General features: G+C 45.5%; 1 protein-coding gene across 8 annotated transcripts; it reads left to right on the forward strand.

Moving 5' to 3' along the window:
* The first annotated feature begins 275 nt into the window (after positions 1-275).
* PHC1 (polyhomeotic homolog 1) lies at positions 276-22,940 on the forward strand. 8 transcript variants are annotated; one of them, XM_032347192.1, is made up of 15 exons: positions 276-905; positions 3,872-4,029; positions 5,707-5,817; positions 6,803-6,883; positions 7,455-7,604; positions 8,205-8,360; positions 14,122-14,620; positions 16,099-16,883; positions 17,679-17,826; positions 18,072-18,283; positions 18,871-18,985; positions 19,650-19,776; positions 19,994-20,144; positions 20,616-20,847; positions 21,709-22,940. In XM_032347192.1, the coding sequence occupies exons 2-15, from the start codon at positions 3,916-3,918 to the stop codon at positions 21,861-21,863; spliced, it is 3,036 nt and encodes a 1,011-aa protein (XP_032203083.1). In that variant the 5' UTR covers positions 276-905; positions 3,872-3,915; the 3' UTR covers positions 21,864-22,940. The 8 variants fall into 8 exon arrangements, with proteins under 8 accessions (XP_032203083.1, XP_032203084.1, XP_032203081.1 ...); XM_032347193.1 differs by lacking the exon at positions 276-905 and adding an exon at positions 934-1,777; XM_032347190.1 differs by lacking the exon at positions 276-905 and adding an exon at positions 1,840-2,214 and having other exon boundaries at positions 8,229-8,360.
* The last annotated feature ends 428 nt before the right edge of the window (positions 22,941-23,368 follow it).

Here is a 23,368-nt window from a genome sequence, read left to right on the forward strand (position 1 = left end):
TTCCCGGAGTTGAGGTGAGGGATTAAACAATCAGCATTCTCTCTGCAATTCCTCAGTCATCCCCCCTCCCCCGTTCTCTCCTTTCCTCGGCTTAATTCCCTTTCCCAGTCTGTCGTTTCTCTTAGGGTTGTGGCTTCGCTTTCTCCCTCTCTGCTTGATCGTCCCTTTGATCCTTTCTTTCTATCCCTTATTCCCAGAAGCTCCAGAAAATACCTCCTTTTTTCCCCCCCTTTTCACGTCACTTCCCTCCCTTCTCGCATCTCCTCGGTGAGAGCGAGGTCCCCACTAGAGGCCAGCACTTTCTCAGTTTCGTCCCTCCAACCGGCGTGCAGAACTCGGAGAGAAAGAAGGGAAAAAAAGAGGAGAAAGAGAGCGAGAGACGGGGGGGAAAAAAAAAACCCAACAAAAAACCAACCCCGGGGCCTGGAGCGCAGAGGCCCGGGAGCGGCGTCGTCATGGCAACGGGCGCCGGCAGGAAACGAGGGACGCGCGGGAGGGAGGAGGGGGGGAGGGCGCTGAGGGGAGGGGAGGGACGGGGGAGGGGTCCAGCTGCCCCGGAAGCACCTCCCCGCCAGCCCCCTCCTCCAGCCCGGCCCGCAGCCCCCGGCCCGCAGCCCCCACCCTCTCGGCCCGGCAGGAAGTGACAGGCCCGGAGCGAGCCCCGGAGGCCTGGCAGAGCCGCGGCCGGGCCCGGACCCGGAGCGGCGGGAGGGGCGGGGAGCCGCGGCCGCGCCGGGCACCTCCCACCCCGCCCTCGGCGCCCCCGCCCCTCCAGGAAGGGGAGGAGGAGAGGGGAGCCCGCCGCGGAGGCCGAGCGAGCCCCCCGCCCAGCCTGGCGACTGGGGACCCCGGCACATGAGGTGGACGCCCCCCGGGAGCACTTGGGTGCAGAGCCAGGCGCGAAGGTACCCGGGCGGCCGCGGGTTGGGGAGGGGCAGGACCTCTGGGGGCTTGGCTGCTCGGGGATGTTTCTTCAGCCACCTCGGTCTGTAACGCCCCAGGTACCTCCCCCAGTTTCTTTCCCTGCCTACCTCTGCGCTTCGCTCTGCCGTCCTTCGGCACTGTCTGTCCAAGTCTTCTTGCTATTCATTTCGCTGCGCTGAATGCCGTCTGTCCGTCACCCTAGTTGCTTCTGACTGCTCATTTTCTCATTCATTTTTCCTTCTCTGACTTTGGTCCTCCCATCCAAGCATGCTGTCTGATAATCCCCTGCGTTTTATGGTCCGCTTGGTCCCTCGGTCTCCCAATTCTTGACTTCTGTCTCTCTCCTGCTTGTCTCCCGGCTATCAGTAAGCACATTTCCCTGCTCACTTGGGTCAGTTCACTCCTGGCTCCACTCTATCTGTCCCCTTCCCCTCGGTGTCTTTGATTCCTCTTTGGAACCTCATTTTCATCAAGGTTCTGTATACAACAAGGACCCCTGGGCGCTTACTATCCCTATTCTCCAGATCACTTCCATTTCTTTGGCACAGTCTTCCCCAACAAGCCCCCACTCCCTTCTCTTGCCGCCTTCTGTGTCCCGTACTTTCTACAAGACAGAGTTTTAGGTTTAGGGAAATTTATTTCCTCCAACTCTTGGCTCAGTGAACACAGTCGCAGGTCCACTTAACTATCTTTTTCTAGCTGCCTTCCAGAGGTCTGTGCTCCTTAACCACCCAAACTGACCCAATGAACCCAACCCAGCCCATACACACTCAAATACTGCCTTTCAGGGTGACAATAGTTTAGCGATTGTAGGCACCTCTGTGGATCAGCTTCTCACACTTTCTCTCCTGAGGTAATTCTGAACATTTAAATGCACTGTGCCTCCCAAACCTTTTGTTGTTTTCATTTTCTGTATTTAATTGTGCAGTCCCAACGTTGATCACAAGTGAATAGATCTGTGTGCCTCAGGTCCAGGACTCCTGGTTTTGATGTCAGTTTCTCCTGATTTTATTACTTAAGCCAGCATCTTTCCATCTCTATTTTCATTTCACCATCTGGAAAAAAAAAAAAAAAGACTTCCATTTTGGGGGAGATGTGGGGTCCTACAGTATTAGCATTTTCACCTATGAATGTAGGAGTTAATGTCTCCTCTAGCTAAAGAAGGGGTCTCTTCTGTCTTACTGTCTTTGAGTACAGTAAACTAAGTCCATTGATCTATACAACTATGCCATGCTGCCTCTAATCCTTACCCACTTTTTTTCTTCACATGCTGATAATGAGGATTCATGGGTCTGTATCTGTTTAGTGCTTTGATACTGTGGGAGAAGATAACTATAGAGTTGAAGCTGATATGATTTCTCCTGTGTTATATTCCATGTTTGCAGTGACGTTTGCTATACCTAAATAAAACTGAAGAGATGGGTTGAGTACGTGGGGGATAATGATGCGATCAGATGATATTGGGAACTGAATAAGAAATCTCCCCAACTCTGTTTCCAGGGCCAAGCGGTTTGATTTTATTTACTTTATTTTGGATGTAATCATTATGATAAATCCATTGTGATAAAACTGTTGACAGGCCTTAGCAGAAATTCTGGTTTGATGTTTACATTCCTAAACCAAACAGTGCTTTGCTGACCCAATATTTCTAGTGGCCCTGTGCCTCCGGAGTAGAGAAGGTAGTGTCTAGGCCCAACAAAAGAGGGAAAAAAAGAATGAACAAAACCCCTCATTGTCATTTAGTGTTATTTGGAGGCATATTTCTTCTTGCTTCTTTTCTCCTGTCTCTGCTTGGTTCCTAGCAATGTCTTCATGTCTTTTGGCAAATTTTAGTGTAGACCGCAGAGAGTAAACTCTGATTACTAAAGTGAAAAGTTTAGTTTTACTTTCTTGAAGCCTTTCATTGCTGTGTATTTAATATGTTTAATGCCTGGTAGTCATTTGTTAAAATGATATATTATATTCAGTTGTGAAGGCTTTTCTGCAAATGGGGGAACTGAGGGGCTGGCAGGGAAAGTGATGTGCCCACAGTATTTTTATTAGTAGCCTGAGCTGGAATCAGGCAGCTATTTTGGCTGCAGACTAGCTCTCCTACCTCCTAGTTTTTGTTCTGTTTTGTTTTAAAGTTGTATTTAAGTAATCTGTACACCCAGTGTGGGGCTTGAACTCATGATCCCAAGATCATGACTTGCATGCTCTTCCCACTGAGCCAGTCAGGCGTCCCTCTACCTCTAGTTTTATGACTTTCCATGATGCATTTAACATATCTGTATCTTGAGCCCCTTCTCCATAAAATGAGGACAGTGAACACTCAAACGAAATGACACTGCCTTAATCACAGCCTTTTTTTTGTTTGTTTGTTTGAGGAAGCAGCATGTATTAATGTAAAGACTTGATACCTACTAGGATAACTTCTTTAATCTTGGAAAACCTCATTTCTACAATTATAAGATGAGGACAATCATATTTACCTTAAAGCACTATGAGAGGTAATGGAGATGAAGAGCCTAGGCTAGTGAGAGGAGGCACCTGGTGGCTTCTCAGTTAGTGGTGGCCATTGTTAAGGTGATGTTGGTACTGATGTTGCAGGTGCAGATAAAAATGAGAAAACAGTAACTTTTAAGCAGGACTATTTTAAACTGTTACAAATGCTATGGGAATGTAAGGTAGCCTTAGTATTATGGTCTTACATTCTAGCCACTTGATATTTAATAGACAGTCCTGAGGGAATCTGTAAAGGTTTCTTTTGAGACACTGGATAGCTTCAAAAGATGGTATAGGAAGCATGTGGTTATAAGTGTGTATTGCAGATTTGGTAGTTAAAGAAGCCCAAGGAATCATGGATAACAGAGGGAAGAGAGGAAGAGTATTAGATAACATGAAAAATAACAGGAAATATTAGTTTGAGATCAGGTGTGAATTTTAATCCTTCGCTACTTCCATCTAGGTCTTGAGTCAGAGCAACGGCTTTTGGGACCCTGGACCACTATCATGGAGACTGAGAGTGAGCAGAACTCCAACTCCACCAATGGGAGCTCCAGCTCTGGGGGCAGCTCTCGGCCCCAGATAGCTCAGATGTCACTGTATGAACGGCAGGCGGTGCAGGTGAGGCTCAAGTGTGAGGGGCTGTGATCTGTGAATATTGGCTTCAGGTGGGCACTGGTGCTGGAAGATAGCCGCTCGTTGTTCCTTTCCAGCAAACTGGGAGAGTTGGATTAGGTGATGACTAACGTCCCTTCCAACTCTGAGAATCTTAGGAGTTTACAATAGTTCAAGCAAGCAGAGAATGAGATTCAGTCTTCAAATCGTGGTTTTTTTTTATACCATTCAGTTCATGTAGCTAGAGTTTAATTAACCGTTTTTAACCTTTTGTCTCTCTTGTAAATCATCCTGGACAAATAGTAAATCTCATGCTTTAAAAAATCTTGGGAATGGGGCATCTTACTCAAAACATCTTGGTTGCTAGAATAACCACGCACAAAATAAGAATAGTTCTAGTTATTACGGAATAAGAATACAGTAATAACCCAAAGGTGACACTCAAACTGCATTACCAGCATCATCTTTATAAACATTTATGTGTTTGAAAATGCCAGTTATTTGAAAATATTACTTGATAAAATCTTTCACAAGCCACTATTTACTCTGTTTTTCATCATTTTCAACCACTTGGGGCTCTGTCACCTTTGTGTCCTAGAACATGGTCTTTTGTGTCCCTAGAATTGTGTCCCTAGAATATGGTCTTTATTTTTTTCATTCATTTATTTTTAAGTAGGCTCCATGTTGGAGCCCAGCCTTGGGCTTGAACTCATGACCCTGAGATCACAGACCTGAGCTGAGATCAAGAGTTGAATGCTTAACTGACTGAGCCATCCAGGAGCCCTGTTTTTGTTTTTGTTTTTTAAAGATTTTATTTATTTATTTGACAGAGAGAGATCACAAGTAGGCAGAGAGGCAGGCAGAGAGAGAGAGAGAGGAGGAAGCAAGCTCCATGCTGAGCAGAGAGCCCGATGCAGGCTCGATCCCAGGACCCTGAGATCATGACCTGAGCCGAAGGCAGCGGCTTAACCCACTGAGCCACCCAGGCGCCCCAGGAGCCCTGTTTTTTACTTTTTTAAAGTAAGCTCTATGCCTGGGGCTAGAACTCACAACCCCGAGACCAAGAGTTGCATACTCTACCAACTGAGCCAGCCTGGTGCCCCTTCTTCTCTTTATATTATTTGATGTCCAGTTTACTTTCAACTTGTCTAGTCCAGTTCTTTTTCTTGCTATGTCATTTTGGGAATTCATTCCATTTTGGGAATTAAGAGTTCATGTGAGTTACATTGCTTATATTCCTTTTCTTTGTATACAAGAATAGAGAATAACAGAATTAATTGTTTCTCCACTTTTTTTTTTTTAAAGACTTTATTTCACAGGCAGAGATCACAAATAGGCAGAGAGGCAGACAGAGAAAGAGGAGGAAGCAGGCTCCCTGCTTAGCAGAGAACCCGATGCGGGGCTCGATCCCAGAACCCTGGGGTCATGAACTGAGCCGAAGACAGAGGCTTTAACCCACTGAGCCACCCACGCACCCCTGTTTATCCACTTTTTGAAGACTATGTGAACTTACTAGTTCTAATATAAAAATGGGCAAATCAGATGTTGATTTAGCCACATTCCCCATCTCCCTTTGTTTTTCTTTTTCCCAATTGTCCCTTTCACCTTATCACAGTCATTTGCATAGAATAGGAATTAGGAGTGATTCATTCTAAGTGGGTTGATCCTTTCTTTTCCTCTTAGGCTCTGCAGGCACTGCAGCGTCAGCCCAACGCGGCTCAGTATTTCCACCAGTTCATGCTCCAGCAGCAGCTCAGCAATGCCCAGCTGCATAGCCTGGCTGCGGTCCAGCAGGTGAGAGGTCAGCAGCTAGCTGGCCCAAGAGGGAGGGGATGGGCACTACAGGTGGGTTGGGGCATACTGCTTCCACTGCTCCTGCCACTCAGGCAGTCTTTTCTACCTCCTGTCCTCCTATAGGAGGATGAAAGGATCTTAGTTTTTGGGGTTGCAGTAGGAATTAGGAGGTAGAATGGCTGTGTTCCAGAACTGCACTGTCCAGTATGGCAGCCATTAGTCACGTGTAGCTGTTGAGCACTTAAAATGTGGCCAGTCCATATTGAGCTGTATAGTACAATTTGGATTTCAAAGACATAGCGTAAGAAAATATAAACTATCTCAGTAGTTTGTTTTTATTGGTTGTATGTTGAAATGAGATACATTGGCTTGAGTAAAGTTTATTTCTCCTGTTTCTTTTCCCTTTTTTACTTTTTATTTTTTAAACTTTTATTTATTTGAGATTGAGGAAGAGCAAGATAGAGCGAGCACAAGCTGGTGGGGAGGGGAGAGGGAGAGAAGCAGGCTCCACGCTGAGCAGGGAGTCCCAGGGCGGTACTTGATCCTGGCACCCTGGGATCATGACCTGAGCCAAAGGCAGACGCTTAACTGACTGAGCCACCCAGTTGCACCTCTTTTCACTTTTTAAAAATGCATACTAGACAATTACTTGTGTGGCTCACATTGTATTGTTTTAGACAGCCCTGCGTTAGACATGAGTGACTCATGATTATGATCTGATCAAAGGTTGTTCTTCCACCTAAAAGAAAGTGGGAGGAGGGGCAGAGTACCTGATTGCCCCAGAAGGGTTATGTGGGAGTTATTAGGCTGGCATATGTGGTAATGTGAGGGTTTTGGAGATAGGGAATATGCTTTTCCTTGTTCCATAGTAGAGCCTCTGGCTTTTTATCTGAACTCTCTATTACATTTTGTGCCTGTGATTCCAAGATTCAGTCTTTTCCTCCATTGTCTCTGCTCTTTTTTGTTTTCCTTTCCCCTCTAACAGGCCACGATTGCTGCCAGTCGGCAGGCCAGCTCCCCAAACACCAGCACTGCCCAGCAGCAGACTACCACCACCCAGGCCTCAGTGAGTAGTACTGGGTCTCCCCACTGAGAGGCTTCCTTCCCTGGGTCTCTGGGTGGAACAACCTTGTGTATTGAGCCGTGAATGAAGAAGATCGCTCTTACGTAGACAATATTAGTAAAAGGGAAACAACTGACGTGAGCCTAGATCAGAGTCTCAGGGAGGAGGTCTAAGAAAGGAGAAAGAAAATCCTGGGGAAGAAGAGAGGATGAAAAAGGAAGGGGACTCATCTCTGGACCTTTTAACGAGGCGTGACGTCTGTTCCATTTTGTTCCTTTTCCCTCTCAGCTAGTAATGTTAGTAGTTAGGTTAGTGGTTAGCGGTGGTGGCTAGTGGTTAGTGGTTAGGGACTAGTTTCTTTACTTTGGTACTACCTTGCAGTAGTCAGGATGACAGTTATGGTCAGGAAGGTATTCATTTGCCCCTGACTCTGAAAATGAGATCGTCTGTTCTTAAAAAAGGAAGAAAATGAGATATTCTGTTCTTGACTGTGTCCCTCTGCATTTGTCAGTGATGTGCGTTTCTTTTTACCTTTCCAAAATCCTTAGTTCTGGTTCCTTTCTGTACCACACAGATCAATCTGGCCACCACGTCGGCCGCGCAGCTCATCAGCCGATCGCAGAGTGTGAGCTCTCCCAGTGCTACCACTTTGACCCAATCTGTGCTACTGGGGAACACCACCTCCCCACCTCTCAACCAGTCCCAGGCCCAGATGTATCTACGGGTAAGCCATAGACACAACCGCCATTGTTCCAGAGGCATAATTGTTGTGCCCCTGGCAAAGACTTGAGTGAAAGCTGTTTGATTTAAATATGGTTGCCCAAATATGGTAAGATACGCTGATGGACTTTCTGGGCCTTACCTATCTCTAGAAGTGATGCTTGGTATTCACAGGTAGCCTGCAGATTGAATTGAGATCCTAAGTGAGAAGGTGTTCGCCTTAGTATTTTTGACTGAAGTAGTGTCACATATAATCTAATCTTTAAACCTGTGGCTCTAGTACCCAAATTCTAAGTGTTATCTCTTAGCCTATCTACTTACTACACATAAATACTTGCTCTAAAATCCTCATTGTCTCAACTTCCTTGATGTTTGACTCTTTGATATCAATCTATAGTTTTATATACATTCTAGGTTTCCTTCTGGATGATTCATTGCATATGGAGAATAAGGGTCTCCTGGGTTGGTGTGGAAAGGGGCAGGGCTTAGCAGTTTCGTATCTTCTGTTTATTTTGTCTTGTGGTCCTTCCCTTCCGTTTCTTCTGTCTTTCTTCTTCTCTTGTTCTCTTTCCTTTGCTCTTCCTCTTCCTCCTCTCCTTGCCAGCCACAGCTGGGAAACCTATTGCAGGTAAACCGGACCCTGGGCCGGAATGTGCCTCTAGCCTCCCAACTCATCCTGATGCCTAACGGGGCGGTGGCTGCGGTCCAGCAGGAGGTGCCATCTGCTCCATCTCCGGGAGTTCATACAGATGCAGATCAGGTCAGTGGCAACCACTTGACCTGCGGATGGGCACTGGGGAGGATGAAGGGAACCACCACAGACCAGGGCCTACCCTGCTACCCCATGACGACTTCTCAGGGTTCTTATTTTTTCTCCCCTTTTCTTCATTTCCATAGCCCTCGAATTTCTTGTAACTTTTGAGTTATCTGAGTTACGAAGGGAGGTGAAGTTGACTGAAAACAGCCCTGTGGACCTGGGAAGCCTTATTCTCAATCCAGGGCAGATGTCCTTACATTCTTTTAGACCTCCATGGCTCAGTTTTATTCAGGAGGTCTTAATTCTCTTTCTTTGCAGTGCTCTCTTAGAGTAAGGGATGGCTGAGGAAATTCTGCAGTTAGGTAGATGTGAAGCCCACCGGGCTGTTGCAGGAAGGATGTGTGTGTCCTTCTCTTTATGAGTCACGGTGGCTGCTGACTCTCAGTGGTCTCTGTGCCCAGGAAAGTGTTCCTCACCGTTGCTTTCTGTGCCTTACCCCCAAACATGGACGCGGATTTCATGCCTGAAGTTTTGGCTTCTTATGATGGAATACAAATTGAGATCTCATAATAACTTTTTTCATTTTCTTAGTTTATCAGTTAGCAAGTAGTGAGTTTGAGCTCTTTCTACTGATGTGCTCAGATATATACTAGAAACTTGGGAAGCTTGAAAAGAAAGACAAGTCAAGTCTTCAAAGATCTTAGAGAACAAAGAAGTAGAAAGACCTTAGTGCCCAAAGGAGTCCAAAGTAAATGGTCCTAACTCAGAGTGACACATGAATTTAGAGAAGAGTTGGCTGCATTCCTGCTCAGTGACTGTTGGGATACTTGAGCAGATTCTCGAAAGATTGGTAGGATTTGATTTGGAGTTAGAAGAAAATTGGAGAGAGAACAGTGTGTGTAAAGCCATGACTTGTATGTGACTGAATTGGGGATGAGTGGATAAAGTGGAGACAGCACACCTGATGTTAGAAAAGGTCATTGTCAGGGGCGCCTGGGTGGCTCAGTGGGTTGAGGCCTCTGCCTTCGGCTCAGGTCATGATCCCGGGATCCTGGGATCCAGCCCCACATCGGGCTCTCTGCTCAGTGGGGAGCCTGCTTCCTCCTCTCTGCCTGCTTGTGATCTCTCTCTGTCAAATACATAAAAAAAGAAAAAAAAAAAAAGAAAAGGTCATTGTCAGGGAGAAGTCTGAAAGCCAAATAACTTTGTAGGTAGCAGGGGTCATGGCTGGCTATTGAACAGCAGATTAATAGGATAAGGACAATACTCTGGAAAGAATCATCTAGGAACATGTGCCTGGAGAAGAAAGAGAAGTTAAGGAACCTAGTAAGAGATTCGTGGGGCTCATTTAGTTAATGGGGTAAAACATTCTTTTTTTTTTTAAGATTTTGTTTATTTGACAGACAGAGATCACAAGCAGGCAGAGAGGCAGGCAGAGAGAGGAGGAAGCAGGCTCCCTGCTGAGCAGAGAGTCCGACTCGGGGCTCGATCCCAGGACCCTGGGATCATGACCTGAGCGGAAGGCAGAGGCTTTAACTCACTGAACCACCCAGGAGCCCCAGACATTCGTTTTAGACTGTGGTAACAGCGTCGGGATCAGAGGATGAGGTTGAGACTGGTTTCATATCCAGTTCTTTGATTCATCCATCTCTTTACTCATCAGATACTCGAGTGTCAATATATGAAGGGACAGAGTAGTGTTTGAAAATAAGAATCTGATTCCAAGTCCATGACTTCCTGTGTGACCTAGGCAGACGGCCTAACATCTTTTTGCCGGTTTCTTCGTGTATAAAATAGCTGTTGTTAAATACCTACCTTGGAGTGTGTTGAGGATAAATGAGTTAGAGATGACATATCACTGAAGCGCCAGACATTAAACAAAAATCACCTGAATCGCTTAACAATTGCTTCATTAGAAAGTACAGAGTGCTTTGAAAACACAGGAAGAGACCTAATTCAGCCTTGGGCTTGGGGTGAAAGTTGAGAAGACCGCCCCGAGGAGGTGACATTTAAACTGAGTGTCTGGTGAAGGCATGGAAAGAGAGTGGTGAAGCCAATGGAAACCTAATGTCCAAATACCCCTTGAATCCAAAGAGGAGGGAAGGAGCTTTATATATTTGAGGACTTGAAAGAAGACCTACATGCTTGGAGTTTGGCAAAGCAGGATGGAGATGGTGCTGAGGAGGTAGGAGAGACTTCATCTTGCAGGGCATTGGGGACAGTGTTTAGGATTTTGGGCTTTATGCGAAGGGTGATGGGACATTATGGGAGGATTTTAAATTTGGAAATCACATGGTGGGGTTTGAGGCTTGTTCATTTGTTTGTTTAGAGACTGTGTTGGGGGCATAGTGGCTCAGTGGGTTGAGCATCTGCTTTCGGCTCAGGTCATGATCCCAGGGCCTTGGGATGGAGCCCGGCATGGGGCTCTCAGCTCGGCCGGGAGCCTGCTTCCCTCTCTCCCACTCCCCCTACTTGCATTCCCTCTCTCACTGTCTCTTTCTCTGTCAAATAAATAAGTAAAATCTTAAAAAAAAAAAAAAAGACTATGTTAGCTCCTCCATAGAGAATAAATGGAAGTGTGTGTGAATAAATGAGTGTGAATCTAGGGACAACAATTTAGAGGAAAGATGGTGTTTGGGTTAGGCAGTAACAATGGACATGGACAGAAATGAATAGATTTGAGAAAAAACTTAAAGATCTTTGAAAAAGGAAAGCTGATTCAGTTGAGAGAGGTGCCAGGGACGAGATGTGACAACAGTGAGGTGACAGCGTAGTGTGACTAGAGAGGTAGAATGTTGGAGAAGTGGACTTATGGTGAGGTTAAATTTTGTACACCGCTGTCTTGGATGTGCTTGTGAGTCACTGAGGTCAGCAGTTTTAGATAGTTGGTGCTTGAGAATAGAGAGAAGGTCTGCATGGAAATCAACATTCAAGAGTAGACACAGGATAATGGGAGTCAAGAGAGCATTTGGCATTGCTTAGGGAAAGGTACAGATTGATATGAGAAATGGAACCCTGAGGGTTAGGACTACTTCTTGGAAAATATAACAGCTCAGGGTCAGTAGAGGCTGATGAAGTGGCAGAGGGGAGTAGAAAGTGAAACAGGAAAATCTGGATTGTGTAGTGTCATGAAAACAAGGGAGCAGAACGTTAGAAGTGGCAGGGAGTCCTCTGTCAAATGTAGTAGAGAGGACAAGAAAGAGTTACCAATATGGACAGAGAACCATTTCAGTGGAGTTTGGGGGTTGGGGGATTGAAGCCAAACTAGTATCACCTGAGGAATGGCTGGATAGTGAGAATAGATGCAGTGAATGTAAACAATCATTACCAGTTTAGCAATCAAAGGAAAGGGGGATGAAGCTGGGGTTGGGAAGTGGGCTTCAGGTGTGATTGGAGGGCGCCTTAGAGGGGAGGTTGAAGAGACAGGAAGGAATTGATAGCACAAGCTCCTTGAGAAGGAGGAGAGCTGAGGCCCTGAGTGTGGAGAAGGATTTGATAGGAGGGCTGATAGAGGGGAGAGCGGGGAAAAGGCGGTGGTGGGGATTCATGAAGGGGATTATAGATTTGGTGATGGAACTGCTCACATAGTGGTTTTATCATCTCTGCAGGGTGATGAGGAAGAGGGGGAAGAGCAAGTGGTTCTGAGGTATATTGGGAACTAGGAAAGTTTTGAGTAGTCATTGTGGAAACCTGATTGGAAACAAACTATATAAATGTATATAAATGTACTATATAAATGTATCACATTAAGTGCCCCAACACCCCATCCTGGTAATTCCTGTAAAGCTCTCTCAAAAGCTCTCACCTCTTTACTCCTCGCCTGAACTCAGGTCGCCTGAACTCAGGTTCCTTGTATTTTTCACCTGCATTATTCTTCTAGTTTTCTAATTGGTCTCTTGACTTCAGCCTTGTCTACCTCTAAGCATCTTCCATATTATCCTCAGAATAAGTTTTTTCAATAAGAAAATACATGTTGTTCCTAACGTTATTTTAAATGGTACTTCCGGTGTGCCGGGTTTGATAAGTCATAATCCTTGGTTCATGATACCTCCCAGCAGTGGTCCAATCATGGCCCAATCTTATTTACTTACTATGTTTTAATGATGTAATAAGCATTCCCCAGCTCCACCCACTGCCTGCCCCACCTATGGTAACAATCATTCTGATTCCTAGGTTCATCCTGCCCTCTGTCCCTTTTTCTATAGTTTTATTGTGTTTACATGGGTTTTTCAAAAGTACTTCTTATTATGGAAAATTTCAAACTTATGCAAAAATAGAAAAATACATGAATCTCTGCACACCTGCTAACCAGCTGCAGTATTTATCAACACACAGCCTTTCTCTCCAGGCCATTTCCCTCCACTGTGGATTATTTAGAAGTAAATTCCAGATACCATATGTTCTATATATTTTATACACACACACACACACACACACACACACACACATTTGTATTTAAGTGTAGAAGGTCTTTGTGCTGTATGTAATTTGGGGGGAATACTTTCTTAATAGCTTATTGTCAAGATCCATCTGTATTGTTGCATGTCGTTGTATTTTATTAATTTTGATTTCTCTGTAGTAGTGAACCATGTGAATATACTGTGGTTCATTCATCTTCTCTTCTGATAATGGCCATTTGGGTTGCTTCCAGACTTCCATTAACTGAATAGTGCTGCTGTGGACTTCCCTACACATGCCTCCTGTTGCTACAGGAGCAAGAGTTGCTCCTGTAGAATTCCTGGATCAGACGGTGTGTGAATGTCCAGCTTTGGGATAGGATGCCAAACCGTTTTCAAAGCAGTTGTACTGATTTACACTCCTGTAAGCAGTGTTTAAAAGAATGTAGTGTTGTAGTGTTGTACACTACAGCTGTAGTGTTGATGATCTTTATTCCGATTAATAGTCTTCAGTGGCTTCCTGTCATTTGAAGTGCTCATCAGTCTTCTCTTCATATTTCAGAATACTTACTCTATCAGGCACTGTGCTAGATGCTGGAAATACAACAATGGGGAAGACAGACTTTCTGTTCCTCATTTGAACACACATTTCTACCTCCCCAGCCTCAGCCTGTCTTCCTAGCTTCATTTCTTGCTACTCCCTCTAACTCACCCCAAACATAATGAAATATTTATAATTTCCAAAAATGCTCTGCTCTTTCTTCACTCGATGGTCTTCCAAGTGTTGTTACCTGTGTCTTCAAACTTCACTTTCCCTCTCACCCATGGAGTCTCAGATGAAACAAAAGACTTTTAGGAAGTTTTCCCCGGTCTGAGTCTGTCTTCCTCCTTTGTGCTCCCATGGCACTTTGTGTATATCTCTGCATAGTATGACAGGTTTATTGGTGATTTTCGTGTCTGTCCTTTCTGGTAGAAAGTACTCATTAAGAGCAGGGACATTCTTTCGTCCCTGCATTTCCAGTATCCAGTGTACTACTGGAAGCATAGTAGGGTATTTGGTCGATGTTGAATGAATAAACAGAAGAAAGGAAAATTTGAGACATTTCGAAGGAATAAATGAGCGAACTTGCTGATAGATTTGATAGTGAATGAAGGAGACTAAAAGTCAAATAGGATTCAAGAGTTCCTCCCCGGGTGACCGGAAGGACTTCAGTGTATGTAATTGTAAAGGTAAGGGGACAAGTTTTGAGGGGGGCTGGGAATATCTGTAGCTGTCTTCACTGCTTCTGAATCGGTCACAGACATCTTTGACCTTCATGCTTCCTGTTCCCCTCTTCTCAATATATCTTTTTCTTCTTATCTTTCAGGTGCAGAATTTGGCAGTGAGGAACCAACAGGCCTCAGCCCAAGGACCCCAAATGCAAGGCTCTACTCAGAAGGCCATTCCTCCTGGAGCCTCCCCTGTCTCTAGCCTCTCCCAGGCTTCTAGCCAGGCCCTTGCTGTGGCTCAGGCTTCCTCTGGGGCCTCAGGCCAGTCCCTCAACCTCAGTCAAGCTGGCACAGGCAGTGGGAGTAGCATCCCAGGGTCCATGGGGCCAGGTGGTGGTGGCCAGGCACCCGGGGGCTTGGGTCCATTGCCTTCCTCAGGAATGGTGGGTGGGGGTGGGAGCTGTCCCAGGAAGGGCACAGGAGTGGTGCAGCCCTTGCCTGCAGCCCAAACAGTGACTGTGAGTCAGGGAAGCCAGACAGAAGCAGAAAGTGCAGCGGCTAAGAAGGCAGAAGCAGATGGGGCTGGTCAGCAGAATGTGGGCATGAACCTGACACGGACAGCTACACCTGCTCCCAGCCAGACCCTTATTAGCTCAGGTAAGCTCTCACCTCTCACAATGTCCTTATTCTCTCAGAACTTGTTTGAAATCCTCAGAGTACTTTTCTTTGCCATTTATCCTGCTTCTCTGGGTCCTGGAGTAGTGGAAGGAAAAAAAAAAATCACATCAGCCTTTATCAGATTAGTCCAGGGAGAGAGTAGTAGGACAGGTAGCAGAAGTAGATCTCTGTTTCCTCAAGGCAGCAATCTGTACAAATTGCTTTGTCCCCTTCTTCTTAGGCCCTGAGTCTGTCAGTTTATCCATCCCACCCATTCATTTACCCAGCTCTTACTGGGTATTGCCTACTGTGTTGTAGGAGGTGTTAGGGATACATCTTTTTTTTTTTTTTTTAGTTATTTTTATTAACATATAATGTATTATTTGGGGATGCATGTTTGAAAAACAGATTCCTTGTCCCCATGGAGTTTACGATTTAGTGCAAGGAATGACTTCTCTCCTTACTCTGTTTAATGATTAGTTGGACCAGGGTAGAGTGGAGAGGGTCTAAGTGCCTTAGAGCATTCAGGACTAGCAAACGGTTTAGTATAGTTAACTTGTGATCATCTGATCAAGGATAAGGATAAAAAAAGGAATAAATAATAATAACCTCAGATGGTTTATAGTTGCTTTTAGAATGTGGTTCGGTATAGTTAGATGTACGTACCTCACTTGGTAATGTTTATTTTTACCTGCCTTGTTTCTGGCACTTCAGTTGTTGCTCTGTTTGAATGATTTGCTTACAAAAAAAGTGAAGAGTTAATCACCGGCTGTACTACTACCACCTAGTATTTACATACCGTAGCACTCTGTTTCCAAAGTGCTTTCATGTTACATGTGCTCTCTGAGTGATCTGGGAGATGGTGTGTCTTGGCTTCACCTGCAGTGGAGGAAACTGCATAAAGGCTGGGCCTGCAGCCGCTGATTCTTATGCCTTCTTGTAGGTGGTGACCAAACTGATGAGTCTGAAAAACCCAGGCATTCGTGGGAGGATGTTTGAATCTTTACCTTTGTGGACATTAATTCTCTCAGTGACCATTGAGTCTTTATCATGTGCCGGGCATGGGGCTGGGTTCTAGGGATGTAAAAATGAATAGAGCAAGGACTCAACCCTTGAAGAACTCAGTCTAATCATAAGGGAGATGGGCCAGCCATTCTCCTTTGCTGGGTCAAACTATCAGGATTTAGTGTAGCAAAGAAAATAAAAGTTAGATAGCTTCAAGAAATTACCGAGGACCGTGAAATGATTGGGCAAGGGACTTCTTCCTTGGAGGTGCTTCGCTATAGAGAGAGACTTGGTTATGTCTGACTCAGAGGCGAGAGTGTGAATGAAGTGATCTCTTGGGTCCGACAGGTTCGATTTCCCTTCACTGTGTGATCCCAAAGCCAAGTACACCTTGGAAAGGTGATTTCCCTTTCAATTTGTAACGATGATAATTTTCCGCTCTTTTTTGTTCCACTTGGGGCGCCCCGCTGTAGCCACCTACACGCAGATCCAGCCCCACTCCCTGATTCAGCAACAGCAGCAGATCCACCTCCAGCAGAAACAGGTGGTGATCCAGCAGCAGATCGCCATCCACCACCAGCAGCAGTTCCAGCACCGGCAGTCCCAGCTCCTCCACACAGCCACACACCTCCAGCTGGCCCAGCAGCAGCAGCAGCAGCAGCAGCAGCCGCCGCCGCCCCCGCCGCCAGCTGCCACACTCACTGCCCCTCAGCCACCGCAGGTCCCACCTACTCAGCAGGTCCCTCCTTCCCAGTCCCAGCAGCAAGCCCAGACCCTGGTGGTCCAACCCATGCTTCAGTCTTCACCCTTGTCCCTCCCGCCTGACCCAACCCCCAAGCCACCCATCCCCATCCAGTCCAAACCACCTGTAGCACCTATCAAGCCTCCTCAGTTAGGCGCTGCTAAGATGTCAGCTACCCAGCAACCACCACCCCATATCCCTGTGCAAGTGGTGGGCACCCGGCAGCCCGGGACGGCCCAGGCACAGGCTCTGGGGTTGGCACAGCTGGCCGCTGCTGTCCCTACTTCCCGGGGCATGCCCAATACAGTGCAGCCCAGTCAGGCCCATTTGGCCTCCTCGCCACCTTCATCCCAGGCTGCCGGGGCCCTGCAAGAGTGCCCTCCCACGCTGGCGTCTGGGATGAGCCTCGCTCCTATGCAGGGGACAGCGCATGTGGTAAAGGGTGGGGCTACGACCTCCTCACCTGTTGTGGCCCAGGTACCTGCTGCCTTCTACATGCAGTCTGTGCACCTGCCGGTGAGTGAGGTCTTGAGTGGACCTGGGGCTCAGTGGACATAGAGCTTAACTTAGGAGGGGAGTAACGAGTTCGGAAGGTTGAGATACTGATACTTATCATTTTACCTTCATTACTTCCTTTGAAGCCCCATCTCCAAATACAGCCATACTGGGGTTAGGACTTAGGAATTGGGTGGGGGAGGGGAACCACAAACATTAAGTCCATAACAAATAGATAATTAATATGTGTGGGTGAGTGAGCATGGCGGGTGAATATGGTATTGCACCAACTGCTCTGTGAATCATATTGTTTTATCTGTAACAACTATTTGTTACAAACTGTAACACTTAAAAGATATTGGTTTGTCCTTTTGTAAGAGAGGCACTGATGGAAGGTTAAGGTACTGGTATTTATTTGTTCCCTTTGTAGGAGAGACATTACCGTGTATAATAATCTGTACTTCACACTGCTTGATTTGCTCCTGAAATCATTCTGGGTTTTTGGATCTGTACTAAATTAGGTCAAGATAGCCCTACTCACTTAAGCTGGTCTTTAGAAAAACAGAGGTTCTCGGTGGAGCCATAATGAACTAGAATCCTGAGGTGTAGGTCAGGACTAAATGTGACATTTTCTTTTGTCCTGATGTAGAAGATACACTTCTTGGGAATGACCGGGAATTCTAGTGTACCATGGGAAGTATGCAGATTGGGTAATCTGGAACCAAGAACGTTTTCACTGATAGTATGGTGGTCACTGAGGTTCCTTATATCCTTCATTCATACATCTTGGTTTCTTTCCTGTTTTTCACTATATAGAGCAAACCCCAGACATTGGCTGTCAAACGCAAGGCAGAGTCTGAGGAGGAGAGAGATGATATCTCCACGTTGGGTTCAATGCTTCCTGCCAAGGCATCTCCAGTAGCTGAAAGTCCAAAGGCCATGGAGGAGAAGAGCAGTCTTGGAGGTAACTGACTTCTGCAGTGTGATTTGAGTGCAGAGATTAGAGAAGTGTTCTGAGTGAGCTCAGAGCTAAATCTGGTTCCATAGAAGATGACCTTGAACTTGGTGGACCAATGGGTAGATCCAAAAGCAGGGACTCCAGGGTGAATGATCAAAGGTGAACATGTATTATTGTGGAAGATCAGACTGGCTTGGCTAATAGATGGATCAGTTACGTCATCCTTTTATCTGTTCCTTAATCTGTTCCAGAGAAAGCTGAACCAGTGACTGGTGTGAATGCTAGTACTCCAAGCAGTGAACTAGTAGCCTTGGCTCCTGCCCCAGCTGCACCGCCCCCTACACTAGCCATGGTGTCCAGACAAATGGGTGACTCAAAACCCCCACAGGCCATCGTGAAGCCCCAGATTCTCACCCACATCATTGAAGGCTTCGTTATCCAGGAAGGAGCAGAGCCTTTCCCGGTGAGGGCAGGGCCATAAGGTGGGACTTTCAAGTGGGGACTTGGTCTGATTATTATCTTTCCAAAGTTCACTAAAATCAAATCTCAGAACTATTTAATTATTGGAGAATGGTTCAATTCTCTTGTTTGTGTAGTTAATTGTGGAGGAGGAAGGGAAGGGGGAAAGGAAATAGTATGTGTAGACCAACAAATGCAAATGTTGGGAAGAGGAGAAGAGAAGGAAGAAGCTATAATGTTTAGTTACACAAACTAGCCTGTCTCATAATGAAGAAGTTTGTGGTAGAGAAGTTAAGGGACTTTTCTAGATATCAGGAGTTGCAGAACTAGGCCTAGAATGCAGGTGTCTGCAACTTTGGAAGGAAAAGGACAAGCTAGGATATCAAGTTAGGAACATGTTTTCCAGTGGCTCATCTGAAAAGAGCCAGGTAGGGCCTCTTGATTGCCATGTTGAGAAATGTTTCTCTAAACCAGACGTGGCCATTAACTCTGAGAACCAGGCAAAGACATGGCAGTGAGAAATACTGGGGAAAGTTATAGAGAAGCAGAAAGGAACTAGGCTAATTTAACTGTAAACTTTTTCTGGCACAGGTGGGTTGTTCTCAGTTACTGAAAGAGTCTGAGAAGCCACTACAGACTGGCCTGCCTACAGGGCTGAATGAGAATCAGTCAGGGGGCCCCTTGGGAGGGGACAGCCCATCTGCTGGTAAGTATTTATTTAGAGACCCATCTGGGGAAGGAGGCTCAGGGAGATAGAGGTGTTTGAGCACTCAGTGTGAAATAGTAATTATTTAAAGTGGGAGTTATATGAAGTCCAGCCACATGCAGGAACTGTATTAAATATCAAAATGTATAGAATCACACAAAAGGAGTTCCCTATAGAATTAGGGTAATTTTATCAAGCTAACCTCTCGAATTATTTACTCTAAGTATGTATTTTTCAAAAGATGATGTAAAATAGGATATTTCTAAATTTCCATTTCTCATTCTAGGTTTTATCATCTATATTAAGGACTCTTGTTTATATTACTCCCACTGCTTTTGTAAACTTGTGTTGGGAGACGGATCCAACATCTTTCTAGTTAGTAATTAGTTCCTCTCTACCATTCTAAAATGCAGTTTTGTTGGCAACCTGAGAGTATAAATTGGGATCAAGTTAGTCATTGAAGATGGAAACTGGGCTGGTTTAAGTCAGGAAGGCCATGATGTTCCTGAAGGACGTGTCTTTATGGTTTTGGATTTTGAACTCTATGTTTTAGGGATTCTGAATTAGGTTGTATAGGTCTTGAGGGGCAAACCCTGAGAGTAATTAGCCAGCTGTGGGCCTAAGGATGGCCTGAGCAGCAGCGGGATCAGCAATAGCTCCCCAGGGATGCGTTATTTTCCAGAGCTAGATAAGAAGGCGAACCTCCTGAAGTGTGAGTACTGCGGGAAGTATGCTCCTGCTGAGCAGTTTCGCGGCTCCAAGAGGTTCTGCTCAATGACCTGCGCTAAGAGGTACTGTGGGCACCTGCCCCTTCCTTACCTTCAGCACCAGTTCCTCCATCGAATAGCGGGCCCCTTCCCTAGGATGACCTCATAGCTGACGTTTCCTGTCTTCGCTTTCGTGTTCTTCCCCAAGTCGGTTCTTAAAATACCAACTCCCATGTAGCCACGGCTAGCCCGGTGGTCTCCTCCAGCACGGCTGACACTCCGTATATGCCCTGACCTGTAGGTATAATGTGAGCTGTAGTCACCAGTTCCGGCTGAAGAGGAAAAAAATGAAAGAGTTCCAAGAAGCCAACTATGCTCGCGTTCGTCGGCGGGGACCCCGCCGCAGCTCCTCGGACATCGCTCGTGCCAAGATCCAGGGCAAGCGCCACCGGGTGAGCTTCCGTTGCGCGGCCAGCTACCTTTAAAATGGTCCTTCTTCCTTCCTCATTCCCTGCCAGGCAGTTCCTTTGCCCTGATAAAAGAGTATGAGACCAGAACTCTGAGTTCTGTATTGATAGCATTCGTCCAGATTCCAAGAGATCGTGACTCCTTGTCTCTTCTCAAGTGATTACTGGGTCATGTACACATTAATCATTATATCACATTATATTTGACAAAATCTAGATTGATTGTTGGAAGAAGGGGTGAATCAAGAAAGTGATAGTTTATACTTGGAAGTTACTTGAAGTTACTTGAGGGTGGACTAGTGACTCCGGGCATTTGCAAACAAAGTACAGTTTCTTTACTCTAATACTAGTTTTTGCTTTGTGCCTAGTATTAACCCAAACCCCGTTGGCTAGGAAGGGGTGAAGAAACGTCCTGACACTGTTCATGACCTCATGGCTTTGTGTTGTTCTCCGTAGGGTCAAGAGGACTCTAGCCGGGGTTCAGATAATTCCAGTTATGATGAAGCACTCTCTCCAACATCTCCTGGGCCTTTATCTGTGCGAACTGGGCATGGAGAACGTGACCTGGGGAACCCCAATACGGCACCACCGACGCCAGAATTACATGGCATCAACCCTGTGTTCCTGTCCAGCAATCCCAGCCGTTGGAGTGTAGAAGAGGTGTATGAGTTTATCGCTTCTCTACAAGGTATTGAGGGCCTATCCAGGAGAACCCAGATCACATACAGGTTTACTTTTCTTTAGGTTATCCCACATGGGCCTTTGTGATAGGGAACAGAATGGACTTTTAAGCAGTAGGCACTTAAGTATGGTATGGCAGAGGTTCTATTCTTCATATTTCCACAAAGTAACTTGCACACACCCTGGTTTAATTTCCTTTTGGGTTGATTGTCCTCTACTATGTCAGCAATCTTGCAGTGTTTGATTTTCACTTTTCTATTTCTTACCAGTAATTTTTAGATAAAGTGTATTTTTTATATGTGATTTTTGTGACACCTGTCATGGATAAAACACTGTTTCCACTAATGGGATTAGGAAAGTAGGACCATTGTTATCCCACACTCTTAGGAGTGTGGGACCATTGTTATCCCACACTCTTCTAGGCAGGATTGTTTATAAACTCTTCTTGACAAAGGATGGTTTTCTCCAGAAAAGAAAATCAACCTACCCTTTTTGCCATTTGTCTGAACCCTGGGCTCTTAAACAAAGAGGTCATAAAGGCTCTGAACTTTGATTTTTTTTGCTAGTGTAAAAGAAAACATATGATCTTGCTCCTTCCCTTTTCTCCCTCAAGCTAGTTGAATGAAGTTTTTTCTGTGATTGAACAACTTTGTTATTCTTTCCTCTCGGCTTTTTTAAATAGCCAGTTTCTCGGATTTCATTTTACTTCCAAAGCTTGCCACCCCAGACTTTTATATTCCTGAATTTAGGATGAGTACATTGGGATTAACCACTACCGGATTCCCCTTTATTTCATCAATTCTCCCTCCTGTCCTCTGTATGTACCACCACATAGTTTTTCATATGTATTCCCACCATTTCCTTCTAGGCTGCCAAGAGATTGCAGAGGAGTTTCGTTCCCAGGAGATTGATGGACAGGCCCTTTTATTACTTAAAGAGGAGCATCTTATGAGTGCCATGAACATCAAGTTGGGCCCTGCCCTCAAGATCTGCGCCAAGATAAACGTCCTCAAGGAGACCTAAGGTGGCCCTCTTGCACAAACGAGCCTAAGGCAGACACTCTCCACTGTCCAGGTTATAACCTGGTACCAGCAGACTTTACAGGGAAGAAAGAGCTGTTCCAATTACCCGAATCTTCTGTAGAGGGGATTACTGAGACAGGGAAGAGAAGTGCAAGAATTGGTTGCTGGTGCTACATGGCGGCAGCTGTGACATTTTCCTCTGGTTCTACCTTATTTTTTAAAATCATTACAGTTCTTACTTTTCTCACCTAATCCAATCTTTATAAAAGCAGTCTAGAGAACAAGGACTGCTCAGCCTTATCCTGGAGTGGAGGATCTAGCCAGGGTCTCAGCTCTCCAAGAGGAGTAGACAGTACATATGGTAAGGCAGTGGGTGGGACATAGGTGTGCCTCAACAGTGGGAGAGAGGGTTTCTCTAGCTTGTGTGACACAAGTAGCGACATCTGGTACTCCCTCTCTTCCCTCTGGATTGCCCAACTGTGGCTGGGGCCCAGAGATTTCTTTGTTGTCGCTCCCTTAGTACTGAACATTTTCTCCTGCATCTGTGGGAGGCTCGCTCGCTGGTGCAGAGCAAATTCTGATTTGCTGCAGGGGCTAAAAGGTGTGTGGCACACACATGGTTGTCATTCTTTTTGCATCCCCCTGCTCCCTTCAGTTTCTCTGTTGTGTCTCCTGCCCTGCCTTTCTTTTCAATTCCAACTCTGCTCTGTCCTATAGCTTTATTAAAACGGGAGTGTGTGGGGCTGAGGTCAGGAGTATAAGTACCTACCTTAGGCGCTATTCCTTATACAACAAAAATATTAAATATTTTTTTCCTTCTCTGTAAAAGGATGAAAATTGGTCTGTTGTCTCTTACTCCATTCCAGTGTCTCTACCCTCTTCTTTCATACAAAAGACTAGGGCAACTTGTTTGTTTGTTTTTTTAATCTTTTAAGTGTTTTTATACAAAAAATGTAGTTTTTCTCTTTTTTCTTTTTGCATTTTTAAAACACCAGTGTGGGGGAGGGATGCAAACAAGTTAACAAAAAAGATGCTTTTATAACATTATTTTCCCTGCTTAGAAAGAAGAAAAAAAAAATCATTCCAATAGTATTTAAAAGTCCAAAGATGAAATAATTTTTTTCTTCCCTAAAAGCTATTAAAAGCCCCTGCCTATTGCGCCCTCTTGTGTCCAGTGGAGCCGTGTTACTCTTCAATGGCCCAGGTTCACTACTATGGAAAGATTGGGCCAGGCTTCTTTCTGGGCACATGGCCTAAACAAAAAAGTGGAAGCATCAGAGGATTCTCCCCACAGAAACTGCTGGGGGCAAGAAGATACTTCCCTGAGCCAGAAGGGACAGGTGCAGCAGCATTCCACACCCAGAGCACAGGATAGCCAAGCACTAGATATCCCACCTCTGCTTTCATTCCTTTCCAGAAGATTAGGTGGGGAGGGAAGGGGGAAGTCGACATGCCTGTGAAGAAAGTGCAACATATATAGAAATACCGGTAGAGGAAAACAGCTTA

The sequence above is a fragment of the Mustela erminea genome, chromosome 6 (assembly GCF_009829155.1).
Source record: "Mustela erminea isolate mMusErm1 chromosome 6, mMusErm1.Pri, whole genome shotgun sequence".
NCBI lineage: Eukaryota > Metazoa > Chordata > Mammalia > Carnivora > Mustelidae > Mustela > Mustela erminea.

Coding starts and splice junctions, on each gene's coding strand:
- PHC1 (XM_032347188.1), top strand. Junction 5,818..6,802: donor GCCTGGCTGCGGTCCAGCAG/GTGAGAGGTCAG, acceptor CCCCTCTAACAG/GCCACGATTGCTGCCAGTCG. Junction 19,777..19,993: donor TCAATGACCTGCGCTAAGAG/GTACTGTGGGCA, acceptor CCTGACCTGTAG/GTATAATGTGAGCTGTAGTC.